The sequence below is a fragment of the Clupea harengus genome, chromosome 10, assembly GCF_900700415.2.
Source record: "Clupea harengus chromosome 10, Ch_v2.0.2, whole genome shotgun sequence".
In the NCBI taxonomy this organism is placed as follows: domain Eukaryota; kingdom Metazoa; phylum Chordata; class Actinopteri; order Clupeiformes; family Clupeidae; genus Clupea; species Clupea harengus.
The window spans coordinates 17,084,062-17,099,291 of record NC_045161.1 but is presented as its reverse complement, the minus strand read 5'-3'; the positions used below and the strand labels follow the sequence as shown (position 1 = coordinate 17,099,291).

The window sequence follows — 15,230 nt, the reverse complement described above, 5'->3', positions numbered from 1 at the left end:
AGTAACTAGGCCAGAGGTCAATTTAACATTAGTGTTTGACAAGTGGGTTGAGGCAACACCTCTCTCATTGTGTCCAATCTCACACACACACACTTCATAATGTTTGCTTTTTCAGGGGGGGAGAGTTAAACACAGCCTTAGTACTACAACACCACGGATCCACACACACACACACACACACTTTATAATATGCCCATAATGCATCTTACCATGGATGAGGTCTTCGGTCTCAGGAATATCATGGAAGATCTTGTGGAATGTTTTGTTGTGCTTAATAAAACTCTGCACAAGAGAAGACAGAAACCGTCGAGATTGGTGAGCATACCTGTGTGTGTGTGTGTGTGTGTTTGGTTGAGTTAATCAGTGTATGGTGTGTGTATATATGTATGTGTGTATCAGCTCAATAGTATACTCACACTTCTGGAGCCAATACTGTCGGTCCTTTCAGATGATCGATCAATGTCAAATGTCTGAGACCTGGAGGACAGCAGAGAGGCATATTAACATCAACACACACACTCGCTCTAGTAGTAATGTTAAACTGATGAGGTCCATAAATCAGATACACAAACAGGGTACACACACACACACACCCACACACCTGATGGGGAGCAGCTTTGGACTTCTGGGCTGCAGGCTCTCCAGCTGAGACTCCTCCAGACTCAGAGCTTTGCGCGGCTCCACTTTCTTCAGTGACTTCCCCTTCCTCACCTTCCCACCAGGGACAGGAGCCCCCTCCACCGTATAACTGAGAGAGAGAGAGAGAGAGAGAGAGAGAGAGAGAGAGAGAGAGAGAGAGAGAGAGAGAGAGAGAGAGAGATTGATTACTTCACTCTAAGCATGATGATCACCTGACTAAGGCTGCACGATTATGGCCAAAATCATAATCGCGATTATTTTGATCAAAATTGAGATCACGATTATTTATCACGATTATTCATTCTATCATTTTGTGCATAAAAATCGCCCAAATTCCCCTGTATTTTGGCCTGCATTCTTTCAAAAAACACAACAACGATCGCAATGATGAACAAACATTAATTAAAAAACAAAACCACTGAAACCACTGTCACGTCTGCGCTGATCTCGCTCCGGCCACGCCCCCCTGTTCAACAGTTGACGTTGATCTGCCAGTAGGTAACATGGCTCCTAGCTAGCTTTAAGCTTGCTGCTAGTATGAAGTGTTGAGCACTACACAGTAAACAACAGTAATATCAGTCACAAAGATCATTTTATTGAATTTGTTCATCATTCTTACAGTTAGCCCTTGTAATTGCAAACGTGGCTTGTCCTCTCATGTTATTACATTGTATTGTTTAGCTGCTAGCTTGCTGATCTAGCTAAGATTCTAGAGCTCCGCTGACTGCCTCAGAAGATTCCTGCGCTAGCAAGAAGCCTTTGCTTGCTTACTGTTGTAGCTAGCAGTGTTGAAAGCAGTAAAAACACCCTGATCATGGAATTTAACATTGAAACATTAAAAGTCAACTTTGAAAACTCAGCAGCAAGAGCTAGCTACAACAGTTGGCAAGCAAAGGCTTCTTGCTAGCGCAGGAATCTAAAGCTAGCTAGTAGCTAGCTATGTTACCTACTTTGTCATTAAATATCAGTCTTCACCATACAAACACATGGCATATGTAGCTACGTAACGGAGTTTGGTAAACGGTAGCTTATATTTCTTATGTAAAGTAGTATTTATTGTTACACCAGGTTCTATTGCTCGTAGCTTGACTATTCTCTCCCTTGTACGTCGCTTTGGACCAAAGCGTCTGCTAAATGACTAAATGTAAATGAAATGTAAACGGTCGTCCTGAATATGAGACTCTCCTGTCAAATCTGGACCAATCAGACTGACGCCTCGCAAAATCACATCAACCATTATTGCTGGTTACATAAACGGTGTTATCGGATGGTACAGTGTCTATTTCTCTGTAACTTTAAAACAAATCTAAGCGAGAAAACAAGGAATTATTTACATACAAAACACAGCTGTCAGCGGAGTTTGGTCCGCCATCTTTATTTACAATTTGCAGTTGCCGGAGGGAGCTGGCGCACAGTTGTATGGATAATAGGCAGCTTCAAGGCTGCATCAATGCTACCTTGAAAAATTACCATCACTCGGTCGATTTCAAGGTATCTTATAAACCCGGAAGAGACAGAATAACGGTTTTCGAGCACGCATTTTAATCGCAGACGATCATCCTCATTTAATTGTGGCAGCCAAAATCGTGATCGCGATTAAAATTCAATTAATCGTGCAGCCCTACACCTGACACACAAAACACTTTCACCCCCCCAGACATGTGCGTGTAGCCAGACAATATCCAGAGAATCAGGTCTGGATATTGTCCAGAGTTTCCCTTCCACACATGTAGCAGAAAACAGAGATTGTCCGTGTCAGACGTGTTCTCTACCACTAGAAATACTGTTTGGTGGGTTACAGTAACCCTTGTTGCTGGTCACTAATGGGCGTTTCTAGCTTGTTGTTTCTGGGTTATGGAACTAAACAAGTCGGCTAGACCTTAGTTAACTCGGAAAAAGCTGTTAGCTAACTACAAACACGTAGCTAATTAGTAGCAAGTTTGCAATTGTGAACATTTTCTTGCTAGCCTAAAATGAACAGCTAGCTAATGCACATTAACTATTTTTCTCTTGAATTGTGTTGAATTACATTCAAATTCCTGAGAAAGTGATGCTGTTCAGTTTAGCTAGCTAGCTAGTTGATTGTGCTATGTATTGAAGTTTAAGCAACAAAAAAAAAAACACACACAACAACTGTGACCACATATGCATCATGTGTCAGTGAATGCGAGTGATGTCAACAACATTTACATTCGCTCACTGCGAAACTCGCGGACTGTTACCTGTTGATTTTAATTTGGGCGCCCGTGTGAACAGGTTAAAGCATATGCACACTGCCTACGTGAGTCACGCGTCTCAGGCATGGCTCTAACATCAACGACAAGACAGGCAACTCAGCTGCAACACACACGCCCTAAACAGAACCACAGAACACTGTGCTGCACCATTCCACACACGTCGCCCAGTAATACAAAACCTAACGTCTATGTTGATGACCCAGTCAAAATCCCAACCCACTGCAGCAGCTCAGTGCTTCCGCTAGCTTCACATCAGATCTGATCCGATTATGTACAGTGTAGGCCCTTTGGGATGCATGGCCCGAAGGTCCAGTGTGTGTAGTAAAGACCAGTTTTTGTAGCAGGGGTGGGTTGTGTGTGTTGGAAGTCAGACGTCTACAGCAGACCTTCAGAGCTCCAGGCTGAGAGAATCACCCCCGCCCCCCAAAAGAGGAAACGAGACAAAAATAAAATCACCAGATCAAGAGAGGTCCAGGCCCTGCATCACTGATGAGTAACCAACACACAGACCAGCAGAAAGATGCTGTCAACGCCAACACATCTTTATCTTTCAGACATGGAAAAAAAAAACACACACACCTCTTGTGACCGTGGTACTGGTCCTATGCTGCTAAAGCAGATAGGAAGTGTTTGTGCGTGTGTGTGACAGCTCTTTTTTAGACACTGACGTCTGAGTGTCCTCTTCCCTGCGTGTTCTTAGAAAGACGAGCCCCCCCCCCCTCCTCCCTGTAACTATAGCTGTAACCCTAGAACTCAAGCAGTCTGCGCGCACATCCCAAAACGGCGGCCCAACCCATCTGAGGAGTCTGCCGGATCAGAGCCACACTCATGCCGGAGGGCACGGCCAACAGCCTGCAGTCTACACATCCGATAGCATCGCTGTACGCATCAGCGCCTTACCTGTGCAGTCGATCTCCGAATTTTCTGGACAAGCGCACGCTCCAGGACCTTCTCATATCAGTCCCTCGGTTCTCTGTAGGCCAAGAGTCTCAAACAGGCCCTGCCGGCAGCAGCTCACGTCCACAGCAGAGAACCCCCAGAGATCACACACACACACACACACACACACACACACACACACACACACACACACACGGAGGCCAATGCACCGAAAGACACCGAGGAGCTGAAGAGGAGCCTGACTGAAAGCTGACCCTGAGCTGCCTGTACCCAACGTAGAGCTGAGACCAGTGTGTCTCCTCCAATCACACACACACACACACACACACACACATTCCACACAGAGGAGTGTCTCGGCTGAAATGGTGTGACACCTCAAGCAGGCTGATGTAATGGAACTCCTCCCTCTGTGTGTGTGTGTGTGTTCCAGGGCTTTGCCTGGACTAGCAGAACACTCAAACACACCTGCCTGGCCGTGTCTGTAAAATTCCACTGCTGTAACCGCTAAACTTACCTAGAAAGCGCCACTTTGTAGTCTCAAGTGTTTGGTATACTTCTGGGAATGCCGTCCCCGCAAGGTGTGGATGATGTAAACGTCCTCACCCACACAGTCCACACAGACGGTCAGTGCCGCAGCGAAAGTGTGTGTCTGTACGGAGATGTCTGTATTGACTGCACATGTGCGAAACTGAGTTTGCAGTAGTCCCCATATGCTCAGTACAATAAGGTCGTAGTGTGTACGCGCTCAGATTGGCCACAACAGCACCAAAACGAGCATATTAGGACACACCGACGAGCACGGACCTATCCGTGTTGTGCAAAGCCATTTCCACAGTACCCAAGTGTACCTCAGCCTTTACCTCTAAGGACTCACTACACACACAAGCTCAGAGAGAGAGAGGAATGCGATTAAACGCATCATTATCCCAGATGAGAACAAAGGAAAGAGACTAGACTACGAGAGAGAGAGAGAGAAAGTGCCCAAACCAGACACCACAGGCCCTTAAGTGAGCAAACTGGTGTGTGTGGGTGTGTGCACGCATCCAGGAGCACAGCGTCAGTAAATTGTATATCTCCAGAATTCCTCCTGCCTTTGCCTGTGTTTCTGTGTTAAGTGATGGCGTGTCCTATTTATCCTCCTGGCAGTGGTGTGTGTGTTGCGTGGTGACCGCCTGGGAGCTGATGTCCATTCCAGGCTGCTCCATCTGCTGCCTGCCGGCACTTTGCCTTCAGTCTGCTCTGTGTGTGTGTGTGTGTGTGTGTGTGCACACATCACACACACACACACACAAACACGGTCCCTTTCTGTCACAGCCGGTTTAAAACTCATGACATCACGCCACAGCATAAAGAGTCAGTAAAACACTGCCTTCTTGGCATGTGAGATGAGTATGTCCACAACCTGATGTGTCCATGTGTGTATGTTTGTGTTGACAGACAGAGTTGATAATAGAGTTGACTGTGCTGGTCATTAGATTGGTGGGGTGATGTGTGGAGTTGATAATAGAGTTGACTGTGCTGGTCATTAGATTGGTGGGGTGATGTTGCGCTGTAGAGCAGCGGCAATCACATGTCCAGAGTCCTCTGCGTTTGGGACGTGGTGTGGCAGTGGGGACGTACACACACACACACACACACACACACACGAGTGACGTGTGTGACGTGGCGCAACAAGCACACTGGCCCTCATGACTTATTGACTTAAGGCCTCACACTGCCAACATGCATCAACACTCACATGGCCCTCATCACACACAGTGTCAGATTACACCACTCTGTGATTGGAGCACACAGTCCTCAGAGATCAGGCCATACCAGTCCACAGGCAGGCAGAGGAGGAGTTGGCCTCACACGTTCCTCCAACCGACCACCACTCAAAAGGGCTTTATCCATGTGACCTAAAGACAGGCAGCCAGGAGAAAGAAAGCTTGGCCCCTCACATACAGAGTGGGAAGTGCATGTTCGTGCAAGGAAAATATATCTGATATAATGTTATCAGAACACAGTCAGCCACAAGTAGCGCGTGCGCGCACACACACACACACACACACACACATACACCTGGTCTGCATGTTGCTTCCTGCCCAGAAAGGCTGAAACAAGCAGAAAGCAAAAAGGCTGAGAGACAAACACACTCGCAGTGTGTGGCGTTGAGACACGGAAACGCAGGGAATGTGGACGAGCCTACATCAGGTGGTCCATGAGGAGCAGATGGTGGGAGTGTTTGCCAACACGCAGGTGACAAACATAATGTTCTCCTCTCGCTCCTGAGGAGAGACCACGCCCCGTACCACACACACACACTCACTTTATCACATTATGCCACCAACACACACCACAATCACATAACCCTGAAGGCCACATAACCTAACCTACAAGGCCATCACATAACCTACAAGGCCAAGAGATGATGGCTGTATAAGCAGATACTAAAGATCAATTTCTCCTCAAGTGCACGCACACACCCACACACACGGCCAAAGGCTGATTTCTGCTTGTGTTGAAATCAATGAAGCATAGCATCGTCCCCTACACCATAGCCTGCGCCATAGCCTGCCGCGCACCTCCCCAGACATGGAACTACACACTGCGGCGACGCAGACAACAACTGCGATTGGTTCCGCTTACCCAACGCTTGGGATTGGTCCGCTTACCCGACGCTTGGGATTGGTTGCTTACCCGACGCTTGGGATTGGTTGCTTACCCGTGGACAGTTAGCTTCACAAATCACCTCAGACGTATTTTTGGGTTACAATAACAGAGTTATCAGACTGTACAATGTCTATTGTCTACGGAGTTCGGTCCGCTACTGTTTATTTCTTCCAACTACAAGTTAACGTTACGCAGACACACCAGCACTCTTCATACAACCATGAATCAGCCTTAACACTTGGGAGACCGAGGTCTGTTAGACTCTTTTAGGTAGTCTGACATACTAAAAACATTGACGCAGAAGTGGCATATATGATTATAATTCTAGAAGACCTCAGCAATAACAACATGAGAGTAATTTTAGTTCTATTCTCCTTACAAAATGCTAATTACTTTTTTTGTTTCGAAAAGTAGAAGATTCAAAGTTTCTGGGGGTGTTATTTTTATGTTTCTAGGACGAAAAGTAAAATGCTTTAAAAGGCATATTGCAACAAGACGAAAATATTCCTCCAGAGGAATACCATTTCCCAAGTGTTAAAGAGTGTATTACTGTGATACAAGTTTATATGATCTAAAACAGCAGCAGCCTTGATGGCAATACTTCAAGTGCTGTCTGACAGATATCCTTTCTTCACGTTAAATACAGAAATACTTTTCCCATCATGCCACAGCTGGTTTAACAGAATAAAAAGACCCTGCATCTTTTAAACAGCATAACTATGGGCACCTGACCCCACTGGACTCCTCCACCCTGTAGTGTCACAGGGGACACCACTCCTCAGCACCCCGGGCCCTCACTCACACCTCACACTCAGCCAGCAGAGAAGACCACAGCCAGACACAATGCTCAGAGGACAGAGAGGACCACAGCCAGACTCAATGCTAAGGCCGTGGAGGAGAGGCAGCCCAGACTCCATGATCAGGCCGTGGAGGAGAGACAGAGGACAGAGAGGCAGCCCGAGTGTCAGATGGAGCAGCGACACCCCTGGAGAGGCAGAGTGGCACAGTCTGAGTCAGAGTGAATGAAGCAGAGTGAAGACGGAGTGGCACGGTTTAGTCTGGGCACAGGGAAGAAGTCTAAAGTCTAAGAGAGTGAATAGGCATCTGCATTAGTTTGCACTGGAATTCCTTCTCTTTCAGCTCTTTCTTCAAAACCTCAGCTGCTAGTCAGGCAGAAGGACTCCACAGACAAGCACACAAACACTGTCAAGGCACGAGCGTACAGCGTAACCATGAGCGCTTAATGTAACCCCCCCCCCCAGGCCTGAGACGACCCTCTGGGTTCCTACCTGTGGCTCTTCACCCCTGGGGTCACCTCTTCTCCCTCAGTTTGAGGGGTCGTCGCCATCACGCGCTCCATTAGCACACAAAACCAAAACCAGAATCATGGAGCTGCCTTTACTGCGTCCGAGTGCCAATGAGTGTTTAAGTGTGTGTGCGCGTGTGGTTACGGAAGCGGCAGGATATCAGTGTCTAAAGGTCTCAGTTTTACAGCCCTGTTTGCCGCAAAATAATAAAGCAGAGTTGAAGGTTCCGCATGCGCAGAGAGAGGAGAGGGACAGGGAGAGAGGGAGAGAATGTATGAGGTTTGCATTAAATCCTCCGGAGTCAGTCTGCGTTGCCTTGGCAACAGGGGGAGGTTTGGCTGTAGGAGGTGAATCACTGACTAATATTCCAGTTCTCTCTCCAACGGTCGGTCTCTCTCTACCTTTCCCTCTCACTATTTTTCCTCCCTCGCTTCCCTCTTCCACCATCTCTACCTCTCCTGTCATCAGACCCCTCCCTTACAGTAGACCCGACCCAGTCAACGCGGGGTCTGACCGTCCACACCGGGCCCTACAGCCTCTCCCCGGGGTGAGGGCCCCAAGGCCTCTGAGGCTCCCCTCCCATGTCCACGCAGGAAGTAGAGGAACAGGAAGTGAGTTTAAATAAAAACACCAGCCACGCCTGCAGAAGCTCACTGGGCCAGCGGGTACAACACACACACCTTTCTCAGACACTTAAGCAAATGCGCGCACACACACACACCTTTCTCAGACGCTTAAGCAAATGATGGGAACATAACAGCCATGAATGAGATCAGGTGGCTTAGCTGCTCAAAGATGAAGTCATTCAGGAGTGTGTGTGTGTGTGTGTGTGTGAGAGAGAGAAAGCTTAAGTTCATCAGCCCAACCAGTGACTACTGTGCCTCTCCTCAGAAGATAAAGAGGGATGACTGACTAACACACGTCACGAAGGACACTTCAGTCAGCTGATCACAAACAAGACGTGGGACAGTCAGTGTCCTACTGATCCATAGAGCATGAGCTCGCTGTGTGTGCGCTCCTGGTCAAATAAGTCTCTCTGACTCATAATGCTTCACATTAACCCACGCCAACAATAACTTAATCCCATGTCCTCCTCAAGTGTCTTTGGAGTGTGTGTACACACTCGCTCAGCTTCCGGGGGATCTCCAAGCTGGACCAACCCAAACAGCACCCCATTTCTTACACACACACACACACACACACACACACACACACACACACACACACACACACACACACACACACACACACACACACACACACACACACACACACACACACACACACACACACACACACAATTTTTTACAAACTTGTAGGCCCAGTCAGACATGAGAACATGGTGTGACTGAGCTTGACAGGCACATAACATTCTCAACTGCAGCTCTGCTGGCAAAGGCATGGGCCTTTGGGACTGGGTGAGAGAGAAAGTGTGTGTGTGTGTGTAACAGAGAGTTGCTAATTGGTTATTATACAACATAAAGGTGTGTTACTCTAACCCGACACCACATAGAGAGATAGTGAGTGAGTGAGTGTTACTGGTTGTACTCCTGGCAGGTCTCTCATCTGCTCACCCTCAGACAGAACCAGTACTCAGGTTCCACTATGAGGAAGAACCAGCACTCAGGTCCCACTATGAGGAAGCACCAGTACTCCGGTTCCACTATGAGGAAGAACCGAGAGCCAGAGGTGCCTTACCATCAGCCCCTCCCAGATCTCTATGCACTAAACTTCCTGGTAGTGATGTAAGGGTGGAATGTCTGTGTGTGTGTGTGTGTGTGTGTGTGTGTGTGTGTGTGTAGTAAGTCCTTTCAGCCCTTCTAGAATGCAGTCTCATTCAGTCAGGCAAAAAGCCTTCAGGGGCTCTGGACAAAAGCTCTGGTGATGAGTGGGACCCAACCACAGGTGTCAGCAGGATCCAAAGCCATGCCTGACAGGTGGCGCCATCTACTGGCCATTTCCAGGAGACTGCACCTTCAGCCACTAAATGTTGAGGAAACTGCCAAACTAGCCAAAAGACCGAAAAAGACCAAAAGACCAAGAGCACAGAGCAGATGTGTAACATGAAGAGCGTATGAGTCAGATGACCAACCCTTTCCCCATACGTACACATACGTACACATACAGCTTCCTCATACTTCCATACACATACAGCTTCCAGTAATCTGCATTGCCTAACAGTCCAGTGTTTCACCACTCTAATGGACAAGGCTGTAAAACTAACTCAAGATGGCAAACTTTGGTCCATCAAGGCCAAAATAATCTCAGCAGGAACAATATTTAAGCTTCAGCCATCAGGCATCACCCAGTGTGAGTGTGTATGTGGGTTTAAGTGGGTGTCAGCTAAGTGTGTATGTGCCTGCGTGAGTAGTGTGTGTGTGTGTGGGTTTAAGTGTGTGTCTAAGTGTGTGTCAGCTGAGTGCGTGTGTGCCTGCGAGAGTGCATGTGTGTGTGTGAACTGGGTACACTGTACTGAGATTTAAAACAAAGCCACTACAGGCAGCGACAGCAGCAGGCTGCTATTCTGGCATTACACTAAGAGCTGTGTGTGTGTGTGTGGTGTGTGTGTGGTCACAGTCAGGCGGTTGATGCTCTTCTGCAGTGTGACTGTCGGTCAGAACAGAGGGCCTTTTCTTTTAAAACACCCAACGGTTCTTATCCAGAACGCTAGAATTCCCACCTGAATTCCGCATGATCTGGGAAAGGGCCAAGACACGGAATTTAACCCTCCCTTCAGATGGCCAGATCCCTCAGCTGAGGATGACGCAGAGGATACGCACGCATGCACGCGCACGCACACATGCACTCTTAAAATAAATATTCAAATATTTTACTTAAAAAGAGCAGAACTGCAAGCTTCTTCCTCCTTCCAGCTGCACTGCTGTAATGTTGGTATTTCTCCTTTTCTGTGCCACACACACACACACACACACACACACAGGCGCACGCACACACAGGCACATACGCACACACAGGCACACACACACACACAGGCACACACACACACAGGCACACACATGACTGGATTTTAGGCATGAAGCCTTGATGAAAGCTAAAGCCTAGAGCGAGTTTCATGCAGAATTTGGCAGCCCTCTGTGAAGTCCAAAAAGGGCCCTTGGAGGAGGAATACCTTGAACTTTCTGGCGCCTTCAGGGCCAACGCCGGAGGGGGAGAATCATTAACACACTAATGACAGAGCACCCCGTCCTGCACTGACAGGCCCCGCCCTCGCTGCAGAGAGATGTGGCTTTGGGCAGCGCTACAACCCCACAGCTAGCCTGCAATTCAGTCTCCACTGACAACCTTAGAACATAGTTTATGAATGTGTGTATGTGCGTCTATGATCTTTTTCAGACAACAGACACGCCACCTACGGGAGTCACCACACACACACGCGCTCCTTCCTCTCCTCTCTCTGCCCCACCCAGACTAATGAGAGCTTTCCGGCATCTGTGCACGACAGCCTTTCACTGCCCACACACAACCCACCCGGCTTTCCCTGCAAGTGCTCTGTAAAAAACTGCATGTTACTTATGACACACAGACATGGAAGTGTACCACACACCGCCTCTGCCCACAGTTTTGCAGGGAGCTCATAGGGCAAGGCAAGGACTGTGAGAACCCTCATGCTCCCTCAGCCAAGCAGGCACCTGGCACACCACCTGTGCCCGAATGGCAGCAGTCAGAGGTATTAATAGACTGTAAACACAACATGGCTCTCACGTCTCTCCATTTACTAACACTAACCACCCAGGCCACTCCGTGTGGAGAAGGACATACACTGGCGGGCACACAGGTGCCGTCTGACCCGTATGGATGGCTTCATGGTGTAACACATCTCTTCGCAGGGGAAGTCGGGGGATTATAAATTAGGATTGAGTACGGAGGTGTGCCTGCGTGCGGCAGATTTTATGGAACAATGACACGAGCGTGACCATCACCTCTTTATCTGGTGGAGGGTATTTTCGGCTCCCGAAGGCGCTATCAGACCGGTGTAAACAAAGTAATGACATGGGGATTTTTCCAGTTTACACAGCATCACTGGGTAAAGAAATGTATCACTAAGAGCGAAAAAACAACCCTCCAATTTCAAGGGAAACTCACAGTTAACCTGGAAATTCCAGTCATGCCATACGAAACCACTATGTCTAAGAATCATTTCACTATCTCAAAAAATCCCTAAAACACATCTTTAACTGTGCCTTCGTCTGCAGCTCTCAAACGGAATGTAATGTTATCTTTACCCTTCTTCAAGGCGCTCATGAAGCAACCAAATTAGCACCAACACAAATAAGGGGGAGTCAGTGAGACAAATTGCAACACTAGCTATTGGTTTCACTTAATAAAGCAACTAACTTTATGACATTAGTCATTAGCCTCCCCAACATTCAATGCTAACGGCATACATTCCGTCCCAAGTACCAGCAATATATCGATAGAAAATTATAGGGAACACTGGCAGAGGGCTGCTTAGGTTGGCTTTTAAAATGCCAACGTGTAACGTAAAGTTACATAGAAGCTAATTTGGCTAGCGCAACTTGCTAGCTTGGCTGGTTAACGGAAGGCCAGATTGCTTACTAGCAAGTTATCCAGCTAGCACTCCTTCTACAATTGCCTATCAATAAGTAACTTTTCGTATCAATGACTGAACACACGGTAACATCACATACAAGTATAAACTACAGTTCAACATTAACTCCAGAAGAGCAGTGTCATTATTTTCGAGCATAACGGCTGGGAAGCTAGCATCAACATAACGGTATCAGATAGGACAGTTTAGCAATCAGCTAACGGCATCTTACCTCTCCTTCATGAAATGTTTGATTTTGAAAATAGCTTTCTCGTCTATCTTCCTTAAAAAGGTTTTCAACCTTTCCCTCTTGTTTTCAAGCATTCTATCTCCAACCGGTGTTCGATCCAGGATCAAAACACCACTGCCGGTCTCCCGTCACCTAAGATTTGCTTGGCTAGATTTCTACTTCTTTCCTCCTTCGTCCACCATCTCTATACTCATTAAGAAAATGAGTCTGAATCGGACCAAGTCTGACAGCCAATGAGCAGCGGCTATGAGCTAGAAAAAAACAGTCATGTCACCCCGCATCTTTCAATCACAGAGCGGCTCTCGAGTTCTCACTCCACCCATGACCATATTTGGAACAAGGCCACGTCCTTCTGCTATCAAATTAACTTGCTTGGTAGGGTGGGGTCTCCGAAACAGAGATAGGGTCGCCTACGAGAAGTACAGGATCAGCCTTTGCACTCTTGTACATGTGACACTGATGCATACTGTTATCATAACAGTCTAACTTACATGTTCCGCAGTACTGTCTCTGGCCTTCATGCCTCTGGAATTGATTTGATAACCCTTGTCCTTGATATTATCTATTCTGCTGATGCGATAATGCAGGTGTGCTGTGTGTTGTTATTGTAGAATTGGGAGAAGATGGACCACCACTGTGTTTTCCAAAACAAGCTTTCTTTAGCTGTTCTCTCCCCACGTTATACACTACAGCAATAGAGTTGTATAAGAAGCCGGTAGAATAGAAAGCAAGCATACAGCTATAAGAAGCCGGTAGAATAGAAAGCAAGCATACAGCTATAAGAAGCCAGTAGAATAGAAAGCAAGCATACAGCTAAAGGAAGCTGGTAGAATAGAAAGCAAGCATACAGCTATAAGAAGCCAGTAGAATAGAAAGCAAGCATACAGCTATAAGAAGCCAGTAGAATAGAGAGTAAGCATACAGCTTGGAAGCAGGTAGAATGGAGAGCGTTGTTTAGGTTTACCTACAGGTGTGTGTAGCTGTAGCCTACCTGTAGTGGTTTGGGAATATTGTGTGTAGCTGTACCTGCAGTATTTGGGAATTTTGTGTGTATGTTTAACTCAAGTGGTTTGGGAATGTCGCGTGTAGCTGTGTTTTGACTGTAAACGTCTCTGACGGTCATATCAGCATGCTGCATGAGCTAATGCATGTTCAACTCAGGGAGGGAGGGTATCATTTCTCTCATGTGAAAGTCACTCCACCCTGGTGGCCAGGACGACAGCCTTCATGACTCGAATACAGGTTACAACATCTTATGCACAACCATTACTTTAGCCTGTCATATTTGATCTTTACAAAGCTGCCATGGCCTGGCACTTAAGGCTGTGGAGAGCAGAGATAACCTCATACTGAGGAAGGAGGTCATTGCATAGCTTACACAGAGAGGAGAACTATCACCTAAATAAAATGTATATCTAATAAAAATAATAAAAATCCAGATCTAATAATCTTCTGCCTGTCTATCTGCCTGCCTGCCTGTCTGCCTGTCTGCCTGCCTGCCTGTTAGTCTTCCCATCTGGCTCTGTTTGCACACAGAGTACTTTCACAGGAGCTATATTTGTCCTATCAGAGCCGAGCTGGGCTGTGTAGGGCTAAAAAGCCTCAACTGAAGGTACACGAGTCCGAAGAGGCTTCTAAGAGGGCTTGCTGGACAGACAGGCTCACATTACAGAGCTCCATTTAGGGCAGAGGGGCAGAGGGGCTGAGGGGTCGAACACCGGAGGTACTGTTACCGCACCTACACAAACTAGACGTGTGAACATCAGGCCTGCCCAGCTCAGCACACACACACACACACACACACACACACACACACACTCACACACTCGCTCGCTCACACGCACATACACACATACACACACACACACACACACACAAACTAGACGTGTGAACATCAGGCCTGCCCAGCTCAGCACACACTTTTCAGCCACAAGTTTGCCTGTTTGATGAAAGTGACACATGTTGGTCAGCAAACACAGTACATGCAGATTCACACCGTCTGAGTCACACTGTCATTTGTGAAAGTACACATACTGTGTGTCCTGGGGGTCTTATCAGGTGAGAAATGCTTTCCCCCTCTATCAGCAATGTGCAATTTGCTGACCTTGGGATGAAACGAACCTTGACCTGGAAATAGTTTTACGATAAGAATAAGATTAACATGAGGGCCACTGCCATAAAACAACAATGACTTGAAGAAGACGAAAGAGAAAAGAGAAACGTCTGCTCTCAGTGGGCAAATACGCAGGTCTCTATGCACAGTTACAAACTTAGTTTCAGAAAAATACCTTTCTGCTCTCTATTACGGTTTGCTATCAGCTCTTAATTTGTCAGTTGACACTCATCTCCGATATTAACATGCCTGTCATGCATTTTTTTCATGGTTTGGCTTGGTATGGCTTGGTATTTATTTAAAAAGGTTGTCATGGAGAGTAACTGAGTTTGTCTGACACATTCCATTGGAGACATTCCATTGGTGCATTATGGCTGTGGAATATAGACTCACATGGTGCATTATGGCGGTGGAATATAAGCACACAGTGCATTATGGCTCTGTGGAATACAGACGCACATGACATGGTGCATTATGGCTGTGTGCAACAGTGGAAAATAGCGCACATGGTGCATTATGGCTGTGGAATATAGACGCACATGGTGCATTATGGCTGTGGAAT

At 47.1% G+C, this 15,230-nt stretch overlaps 1 protein-coding gene across 2 annotated transcripts in view; it reads right to left on the bottom strand.

Moving 5' to 3' along the window:
* The window catches only part of si:zfos-943e10.1 (GRAM domain-containing protein 2B), a 17,253-nt gene extending 4,455 nt beyond the window's left edge, over positions 1-12,798 (bottom strand). Inside the window, exons 1-4 of one of the 2 annotated variants that reach the window (XM_012830271.3) lie at positions 12,538-12,798; positions 602-748; positions 417-477; positions 210-282 (exon numbers count right to left, since the gene is read on the bottom strand). In XM_012830271.3, coding sequence (XP_012685725.1) covers positions 210-282; positions 417-477; positions 602-748; positions 12,538-12,629 — 373 coding nt within the window. In that variant the 5' untranslated portion in view covers positions 12,630-12,798. Of the gene's footprint in view, positions 1-209; positions 283-416; positions 478-601; positions 749-7,717; positions 8,409-12,537 lie in introns of those variants that run through there. The other variant, XM_031574200.2, reaches the window with a different exon arrangement.
* Between the last annotated feature and the right edge of the window lie 2,432 nt (positions 12,799-15,230).